The 9,848-nt window shown below is 52.2% G+C and overlaps 1 protein-coding gene across 2 annotated transcripts in view; it reads left to right on the top strand.

The window, feature by feature from the left end:
• The first annotated feature begins 788 nt into the window (after positions 1-788).
• The window catches only part of ST14 (suppression of tumorigenicity 14), a 32,194-nt gene continuing 23,134 nt past the window's right edge, over positions 789-9,848 (top strand). Inside the window, exon 1 of one of the 2 annotated variants that reach the window (XM_032472311.1) lies at positions 789-1,000. In XM_032472311.1, coding sequence (XP_032328202.1) covers positions 920-1,000 — 81 coding nt within the window. In that variant the 5' untranslated portion in view covers positions 789-919. Of the gene's footprint in view, positions 1,001-4,481; positions 4,533-9,848 lie in introns of those variants that run through there. The other variant, XM_032472313.1, reaches the window with a different exon arrangement.

Raw genomic sequence — 9,848 nt, 5'->3', positions numbered from 1 at the left:
GGTTGAAGAGAGAGCTCTGGGGACCCTGACATTTAGGGGTCAGAAAGTAGGACCAGAATCCAGGGAAGGTGGGCAGGTGAGGACCAGGATCAGTCAGTTGCTGCCAATGGGTGAAGGAGGCTGGGGCAGGAGAAGGGGGCACGGGACTGAGCGGCTCTGGGAAAGCTGGACGCCGACCGCAGCAAGGCCCTCCTAGCAGTGAAGAGCAGCTACTGGCCAGAAAGGAGAGTCGGGGCAGTGGCTGGAGGGGGAGGCCGGGCCAAGCGGCCGCCCTGGTTTTTGCTTGGGTTCGGAGGGGTCCTAACAGCCTAGACGTGGAGCAAGGCGGGGAGGCGGAGATGGAAGATGGAGAGAGGGACGAAACCATGGCCGGCGGGGGGGGGGGGGGGGGGGGGAAGCTGTCCTCCAGGGGAAGGGCCACTTCCAGGCTAGGAGCAGGGAGGGGGAATTAAGTTTCGCTGTTGCTCCAAACTTCCTGCGGGCCCGTTTTGTGCGGGGCACAGTGCGGGCTGAGGGCCACCACCAGGCAGGTCGCCGTCCGGCTGCCACACCACCTCAGGCGGTGGCCTGGCTCCCCGGGTCGCGATGCGGGGAGGTGGCCCCGGAGCCCTGCGGGCGGGGGGAGGTGGGGTGGGGTGGGGGTAGGCGGTGAGGTGGGGGGTGGGGGATGGGGGTGGGGGATGGGGGATGGGGGGGGCGGGGGGCGGGGGAAGGTGCGGCGGCCCGGCGGGCGGCGCGGCGGGCGGGGCAGTGGGGAGGCCACACCCTGAAACTACCTGCGCGCGACAGGAAGGGCCGGGCAGAGCCTCGGCGGCCGGCGCGCTGCGCCTGAGACCGGAACCAGGCCCGCCCCGCGCCCCGGCCCCAGCCCCAGCCCCAGCCCCGCGGCGATGGCCTGAGCCCCACGGCCTGCGGGACCATGAGGAGCGACCGGGCGCACAGGGGCTCAGGCGGCTCCGGGGGTCTCGGCGCGGGACTCAAGTACAGCTCGCGACCTGAGGTGGGCGAGCGCGGGCGGCGTCGGGGCGGGGAGCGCGGGGTGCCGGGGGTCCGGGGGTCCGGGGGGCCGGGGGCCGGGCAGCGCCGCGCGTCTCTCGGCCGCGGGAGCCGCTCCGCCGGCGTTTGTGGCCGCGGCGCCGGCCCGACAGGTGGAATTTCCTGCTCGGCGGGCGCCGGCCGGACCTCGGGTTCCAGCCCTGCCGCGCCCGCCCGGGGGCCGGCGGCCCCGCGGCCCTCTCCTCCGGCCCTCCGGCCCCTCGGGCCTCTCGCCGCCTGGAAGGGGCTCGTCTGGGGCCGCTCACGAACGCCGCGCTGTGCGTGCACGTCTGGAAGGAAGCAGCGGCGCCGGCTCGGAGTGCGCGACTTGGGCCGGGGAAGGAAAGTTTCCAGGGCGCTTTGGAGCCCGAGCGTCCTTGGCCTTAGCGCGAATTTGCTTTTGTCTTGCTGGTCAGAAGGCATTTTGAGGACCTTTGCCGACGGCAACTGGGAGACCAGAGCTTCGCTGGCCATGGAGCATGACGCTTAGGACTCAGAGTGGGCTCGGCCTGGGCTTCTCCAAGAGAGGAGGGAGCCCTTGGGGAAGGTGACTTTACGGAAAAGGATGTGGGAGCCTGTGTCTTGAGCCTTTTGGAAGACATTGAGGCAGGAAGCTCTTGTTTGGCAGAAAGAACAGTGAGATCTTAAAAGACCTTAAAGACATTGAATCTTCACGTAGAGATCTGGAGGTGGGTCTTAGCTGCTTTGTAGACGGACACACCTAGGTGGCAGTGGCCAGGTAGGCCTAGCAGTCAGGCCACCACCTCTCTGCCAGTAGGGACCCCACGTGTGCTGGAAGACCAGTGTAAGCCAGGTTGCTGGCTCAGAGTGGGTGCTGAGAGGCGGGCGCTACTTGGGGAAGGAGCTTTGCTGCTTTGCGAACGATGGCCGGCCTTGTATTTTCTCCTGCGATCCTGCCCTGCACTGCGGCCGTCTCTCCCGTATCAGGCCAGATTTTGATGGTCTCTCAAATCAGTTCCTTTCCCCAGGTGGCATCCTGATTGAGGGAGCTTGCAGAAGACTTGATTCTGGGCTGCCAAGGGTCCGGCTGGGCACTTTTGTTTTCTCCACTTTTCCACCCGCTGTGTAGGTGTTTGGAAGCCCGCGCTCCCCGGCAGCCTGGAGGCTTGGGTCTGTGTTCCCGCTGGGTCTCTGCCCTGCTGGAGGCAGATGCACCGGGCGGACACCTTCTGTTTTCCTTTCTGTAATTGCCATGTTTGTGAATCACTGATAATTGCCTGTTGGGGTTCTAGACTCCTGCCTCCTCAGCAGAGGGTTTGCTCTTTGGTGTTTGTTATTTCAGGGCTGTTTTTCTTCCCTCCTCCAAGTCGTTGGCTCTTCCTGAATTCCCTTTCTGAGACTCTCTCCTGCTGACACTGGGAGAGCTGGGTCTTCCTGGAGACACCTCACCACCCGTGCTCCACAGCCCCTCTGAGCTTCCACAGCCCCCCATAAGCCCTCGCTTACTTTCCACTGTGGCCTCTGTTCATTTCTCACTTTCCATGACGCTATTCCATTCTCCGCTCCCCTGGGCTCTTCCTTCCACTCCGAGTCTGCCATTTCCCTATGTGGATCACTCTGTCTTTTCTCTTGCCAAGCCCCATTGAACCAACTCCCTACCTTATCCTGGGCTAGGCACGGTTGGAGGGGAGGCTCTCAAAGACAAATAAGATATGACTGTTTCCTTTAAGGAACTTACACTCTTGAGAGCCACGCTAAGAGGTGTGTGCAAAAATGAGACGTGACTCGGTGTCCTGAAGGAAGTAGCCTGCGGTGCCCAAAGCTCATTTTGTTTCTCCAGGAAGTCTTCAGCTATTCCTCCCCACTCCACGCATGCCCAGAACTCTCACTCCCTGGATCGCCTTGCAGTGTCTGCCGTCAGGGTCTGCAGAGGCGGCCTTGACTTAGTTTCTGACCAGGAGGCGCAGCCGCCACATCAGCTGAGCTGACAGCTCTGGCTGGATCATGCTGGGCCCCACAGAAGCACTGCTGCTCTTGAGTTCCTTGTTCCTGGTCACTTCCCTCCCTGCGTGGATGGAGAAAGGTTCTGTTTGATGGTGCTTGTTTCTGGCTGCCTCCTTCCCAAGGCTGATGACTCTGGCCCTTGCCCTACCTCCACCTATTCCTAAGTGAGAAGTGGCCACCTCTGTGTTCCCCACTGTCTCCGGAGCCCTGATGACACCTTGTTTCTGGGGATTGTGCGCACCCTGCCTGCATGAGAGCAAGTGCACAGGTGCCAATTGTCATGCCCATGAACAAGAGCGGGGAAGCCTGCCTCACTGATTGTCTTGGCCCTCGTGGAACACTTGCTGGTGGCTCGGAAGCCGCTTCCTTCCTAAGTCAGTATTGCCCCGGTAGGACTTGGTACCCTTCAGCAGGTGGAGACCAGGCCTGGAAAATGGGGTGTGATGAGATCAAAATCAGATGCTGTGGGGGCTGTCGGGAGTGTCAGCTCTTTGTAAGTCAGTCGAACATTCACTCATCTTCAGGACAAATATCTATCAGGTGACCACAGACGGAGCATGTGCCAGCTACTGGGCAGCGGCCCCAAGAAAGACCCCACACAGTCCCTGCCTTCAGGGAACGCCCAGAGTCGTGTGGGATGCAGGGAATTAAATTCTGTGTGGTAAGTACTGGGTTCTGGAGAAGCCAAAGGGAGCCACTTAGGACGGGCGTCTAACCCAGGCTTGACAGGCCAGGGTGGATGACTCGTGGCCAGAGGCCATCTGTGACGTGGTGGCAGGAGTGTCCGACGTGGAGCCAAGACCTGGGCCACCACTGTCCTCCCGGGTGATCTCAGCGGTGTTACCTCATCCCTCTAAGTCTCAGTGTCTGTGGCTGTGAAACGGGGATGACATATACGTTACAGGTTTGTTGCGAAGATTAAAAGGGCTACTTAACATGAAAGCCCTTTGTAAGTTGCAGCGTGGTCTACAAATCGCAGTGTTTCAGTTTCTGAGTTGGAAAAGCCTCGAGACAAGCAGGAAGGTGATGTCGTATCAGCAGGATGCTCAGGGAAGAGGCTGAGAAGCGGGGGGTGGGGGTGGGGGTTGTGCTGACCGCGCAGCCTGCTGAAGACACGCGATCGCTTCGAGGAGTGTCAGGGAATCAGCATCCCAGCGACGGAGACCCTCTTCCTGTGGTCCCAGGTTTCATCTCCCTCCCTTTACGTGGCTTCTAGAGGAAGGTCCTCCTGTGGAAGGGAAGGGGGAGCTGAGACCTACTGTAACTGGCTGCTCACCCCTTTCTCCTCCCATCACATGAAACAAAACACTTCCTTCTTTCTCGGTTCTCCGAGCATGTGCTGGCCTCTCCGGAAGGGGCAGGCCCTGTGCCGGAAGGTGTGTGCAGGGGTGAGAGGAGAGCAGGGGAGGTGGTAAACATGGGAACTAGCCTGCCCTCCGCTGGTCCTGGGAGACCTGGACATTCCTGGTCCTCATTCAGGAGACGGGAAACTGAGGATGAGAGAAGGCAGCACTAGCTTGACAGCTGCTCAGGTAGGAAGCCGAAATCTCCTGTGACCCCTGCGGATTGTCCTGGGGCGGGTCTGCCCAGAGCTGGCTCCTCTGTGGGGCCCTGTCGCGCCTGCCTGGCCTCTCACTGTCAGCTGTGGCCAGTGGCCGCCGTGGTCCTGGAGTTCCTCTGGTATCAGTTCCTTCTCTGGCTGTGGTTCTGCCCAGGTGGTTGGCTCATGTCTCTCCTAAGAGAGGAAGTCTGTTCTTGGAAGAAGAGCGAGGGTGTGACCAGCCCCCGAGGAATCCAGATCCCAGAGATGTGGCTTCTGGCCTTGTGCACATACGACGGGAGTGTTCAGAGCTCTGATAGTCGTTGCTGGTGCTTACTGAGCATGTAGCGTGTGTTGTACCTCTTAGACCTTTTTACAGGCGGGGAAGGGGGAGCACAGAGAGGCTAAGTGACTTGCCTAAGGTCGCAGTGCAAAATGGTAGTGGGGTTGGGGTTTGCACCCAGGCAGTGCGGCTGTGCTGTGTTCTCCCTGGACTGCTGCGGTGCAGGGTGGCACTCTCCGCTCAGAGGGCTCTGGGAGGGATTTACGTCTAAGAGTAAGAAAGTAAGAAACTGGATTTCTCTTCTTAGGATTTTTCTGAGATGCCTGGGGCTTAGCAAAATTCTGATAACCATTTGATTATAGAAGTGGGAAATAGGAACTTCTGAGCGTCTCAGGGAATGCTCACTCTGGCTGGTGGGGGTGAGAAGGGTGTTTGGAATTTGTTCAGAGGTCATGGGCAGTAATTGCCCTTTTTTCTTTGCTAAGAACTTTTCTAGAAGCAGATCCCTACTGAAAATTCTGTCTTGGAATCTCGTATCATCAGAATTAGCAACAGAAACCTTAAGATCCTTGTGATAGTTGGCTAACAGACGGGTCAGAGTCTTGGGTCCTTTGTCTCTCCGAGTTGGTGGTGACGGTGGTGAAAAGGTGAGGAATTTGATGACAGTCGTTGCTCCCTGGCACTAAATATGTGCACTTCTGTTCACCCTCTGTGTTCTCACAGCATCCGTATGAGAGCAATGCCTAGTTTATGGATGAGATGACTGAGGCTCAAAGGGTTTGCATAATAGCCCCAAGGCAGTTAGAAGTGGAGCAGAGGTTCAAACCTAGATCTGAGCGACTTCAAAGCCTGGAGTCTTAACAGCAAAGCCATTATATACAGCTGTGTTCCAAGGACGTGGAGATTGAGACTCACCCCCAGCAAAATCCGAGAACACATCTTTATTTATTAATTTTTAAACTTTTTTTATTGAGTTATAGTCATTTTCCAATGTTGTGTCAAATTCCAGTGTAGAGCACCATTTTTCAGTTATACATGAACATACTTATATTCATTGTCACATTTTTTTTTCGCTGTGAGCTACCGCAAGATCTTGTATATATTTCCCTGTGCTATACAGTATAATCTTATTTATCTATTTACATTTTGAAATCCCAGTCTGTCCCTTCCCATCCCCCACCCCCTTGGCAACCACGAGTTTGTATTCTATGTCTATGAGTCTGTTTCTGTTTTGTATTTATGTTCTTTTTTTTTTTTTTCAGATTCCACATATGAGCGATCTCATATGGTATTTTTCTTTCTCTTTGTGTCTTACTTCACTTAGAATGACATTCTCCAGGAACATTCATGTTGCTGCAAATGGTGTTATGTTGTCATTTTTTATGGCCGAATAGTATTCCATTGTATAAATATACCACATCTTCTTTATCCAGTCATCTATTGATGGACCTTTAGGCTGTTTCCATGTCTTGGCTATTGTAAATAGTGCTGCTATGAACATTGGGGTGCAGGTGTCATTTTGAAGTAGGGTTTCTTCTGGGTATATGCCCAGGAGCAGGATTTCTGGGTCATACGGTAAGTCTATTCTTAGTCTTTTGAGGAATCTCCACACTGTTTTCCATACTGGCTGCACCAAACTGCATTCCCACCAGCAGTGTAGGAGGGTTCCCTTTTCTCCACAGCCTTTCCAGCATTTGTCATTTGTGGACTTTTGAATGATGGCCAATCTGACTGGTGTGAGGTGATACCTCATTGCAGTTTTGATTTGCATTTCTCTGATAATTAGTGATATGAGCATTTTTTCATGTGGCTGTTGATCATTTGCACTTCTTCCTTGGAGAGTTGCTTGTTTAGTGAGAACACATCTTTAAATGGAGAACCGACACCAGGCGCCAGCACAGGTCCGCTCCAGACCTCTCACACCAAGCTTGTCTGGTTTCTTGTTTGATGAGGTTACTCACCTGGTAGACCAGGAGACTGGCTAGAGATGGGCTTCAACAAGGCTTTGAACAAATGGTAGCTTTATTTGTTACACACATGATCAAAAAAAAGCCACCTACCCAAGCCAATGTATCAGGTTGTTTACATTTTGGGGGCCTCTTCCAGTCTTTGCCACACGCATAGGTTTTGCCTAGTTTGTGGCTGTTCATGTACTGATGCTCTGGGAGGTGTATCCGTCTCCTGTCTGCTGGGTGGTGCGGTGGAAGACTGGGGGATGGAGGAGAGTGAGGTCTAGGGGTTGTGTCTAAGCAGCTGTGCCTAAGAGAGTCCCCTCATGCCTCCAAGTCACTCTGGGTGGTGGCCTGGGGCTGCCCCCGACTCCCTCCTGAGTCCTGTGTCTTTTCTTATTTAGTAACAGCTCTGATGAGGTCTTCGTTTGCTTATCAGCTTTGTATATGACACCTTACTGGGAGGGAAAGGCGGATACCTTGGATGACACAGTTGTGAGTCAGAAGAAGGGCAGCCTGCGTGAGAGGTTGCCGAGAACTGCACTGTGTCCATCTGCACTGGGAGGACGTGCACCGCCCTGACTGCGGACACAAAACCCCCACCCTCCCAGGGCTGGGACCTGAGGAGCCCCGGGAGGGAGGCCCCGGAGTAAGCGGGATACCACAGCAGATCCTGAATTCCCAGTTGAAAGCCAGGCATGTAATGTGGCTCCCTAAAATGCAGAGTAAGTCCCCCCTTCCCGTGAAGTTTTTATTTGGTTGTGCCTTTTAAAATTATGATTAAAAAGGCTAATATGTACATCTTTAAAGAGCATTTGGCTGGCTGAGACAAGTAGAAAGTATTTTAAAAATGGGGAAAGTACCCTAGAGAGGCATTTTAATATTTTCTAAAAAAAAAACTGCTTTTTTTTCTGATTCTAAAAGTTAGGATCTTATGGTCAAATAGAGCCTGGGAATCTCCTCATTTAAATAAACTGTTCAAGGGTACCTCACTGATGTGAGAAGTCTGACTTCTCAATAGCTGCCAAGGTTAGTGTTGACTAGAGATGTATTCAGTTTTGAAGAGATTTAAACATGTTTGCCCCAAAATTAAACTTCAGAAATTTAGGGTCAAAAAACAAATTAGGAAAGGACTTTTTTTTCTTTTTTTTTTAAAGTTGAGCAATACACAAATGTACACAGTGAAATTTCTCTGAAATTCTTTCCCCCAGGTTATAAAACCTCGGAATAGTTTGGTTTCTCATCTCCAGCAGTCTTCCACGCGTATACTAATATTTATGTGGATATTAATGTATATGTGTGTGTACACGTATTCTCCCCAAAATGGAATCATAACGTCATTCCTGTTCTACAGCTGAGGACATGGTTGTCATGGATTAATTCATCACACATTTATTACGTATCTTAACCCATATGCTAGAATTGTGGAGCAAGACACAGCCCCCACCCCTCTCCCCCGTCCTTAAGGAGCAGGTGGTTGACTCTAAGACACTGAGTGACTAGGATGGAGGATGCTTGGGGGATAGGAAACCAGAGGAAGTCACCTGTCACCTAAAACAGTGGGGGACAGACTTTCCTTGGCAGCTTCGCAGAGGAGGTGCCTGAGCTGAGTTCGGAAGAGTAGGAAGTGCCCAGATACTTTGACTTTTTTTTCATTTAACATTATAGTTTAGAGATTTTTTTCCATGTTACCACCACCTCTTTGAAAAACCATTCTTTTTTTTCTTTTTAAATTGAAGTACCGTCAGTTACAGTGTGTCAAGTTTCTGGTGTACAGCACAATGTCCCAGTCATGAATATACATACGTACATTCGTTTTCATATTTTTTATAAAGGTTATTACAGGATACTGAACATAGTTCCCTGTACTATACAGCAGAAACTTTAAAAAAATCTATTTTTATATATGGTGGCTAACATTTGTAAGTCTCAAACTCCCATATTTTCCCTTCCCACCCCCTTTTCCTGGTAACTGTAAGATTGTTTGCTAAGTCAGAGTCTGTTTCTGTCTTGTAGATGAGTTCACAGTGTCCTTTTTTTCCTGAAAAACCGTTCTTGGTTGCTATGTCAATGCTCATCAAGTGGATATGTCAGTCTGTGTTACTATATTTTTATTACTTGTGTTTGCTAATTGACTGTATTTTTGGACGATTAATGGAAACAAAGGGAATTGAAGAACAGCCCTTACGGGGCAAAGCTGGTCAGATCCCATTCGGATTATGTTGTTCAATTATGGGTTCCTTGTCTTAATGGAAATATTGCTACTTCGTGGTTGCCTGAGATAGCCAGAGGTTTAGAAAACACTGTGAACCACTGAGTTGAGCATTTTAGCCAGAGAAAGAGCAGACTCCGAGGAGGATTTCAGGAGCTGCTCTGACCTGGGAGGAATTAGGCTGGATCTATTGCGGTGCTAATGTGCAGGGCTGTTGTGATGCTGATGGCTGGCAGGGGAGGAAGAACTTAGTAATGTGGGCACACCTGAAAATACTCTGTCCCCCAGCAAGGGTGGCCCGGGAGGATGGGAGATGGGATGATGTCTGAACTGTTTGTGCTCTAAGAATCCGATTCCCAGAACGCCGTTCCGCGGTTCTCTCTCCTGTCCTTCTACTTCCTCCACAGGATTCTGGCTGCAGTTGTGGACCGGGGCCTCCGGGCGCCCTCCCCTGTTTGCATATTTAGGCCTTTCTTCCAGACAGCTAGATTTGTAGCTTGATTTTTTTTTAACATTTTTTTTTTTTATTGAGTTACAGTCATTTTACAATGTTGTGTCAAGATTTGTACCTTGATTAACCGGCCTGGGAGCTACTGAAGAGGTGGGAGGGGTGTTTCTGAATGTAGTCAGTTCCAGGAGGCCAGTGAGCTTGGGGTGTTTCCCCTGACTTCTGTAGAGACTACCAAGGCAGCTGTTAAAAAAGGCTGAATGGTGCCGTGGAATACTACTCAGAAGTAAAAAGGAGCGAATGCAGTGGCTGCATTGATGCTCCGGGGAATTTTGCTGAGCGAGAAGAGCCAGCCGTCCCCAAAGATTCTACACTGGATGGTCCATTTATACAGCATGTTTTTAAATTGAAATTTC

This window comes from Camelus ferus, chromosome 33, assembly GCF_009834535.1.
Source record: "Camelus ferus isolate YT-003-E chromosome 33, BCGSAC_Cfer_1.0, whole genome shotgun sequence".
NCBI lineage: Eukaryota > Metazoa > Chordata > Mammalia > Artiodactyla > Camelidae > Camelus > Camelus ferus.
Note: the sequence above shows the minus strand (reverse complement) of the source record. Positions and strands in the feature narration are given on the sequence as shown.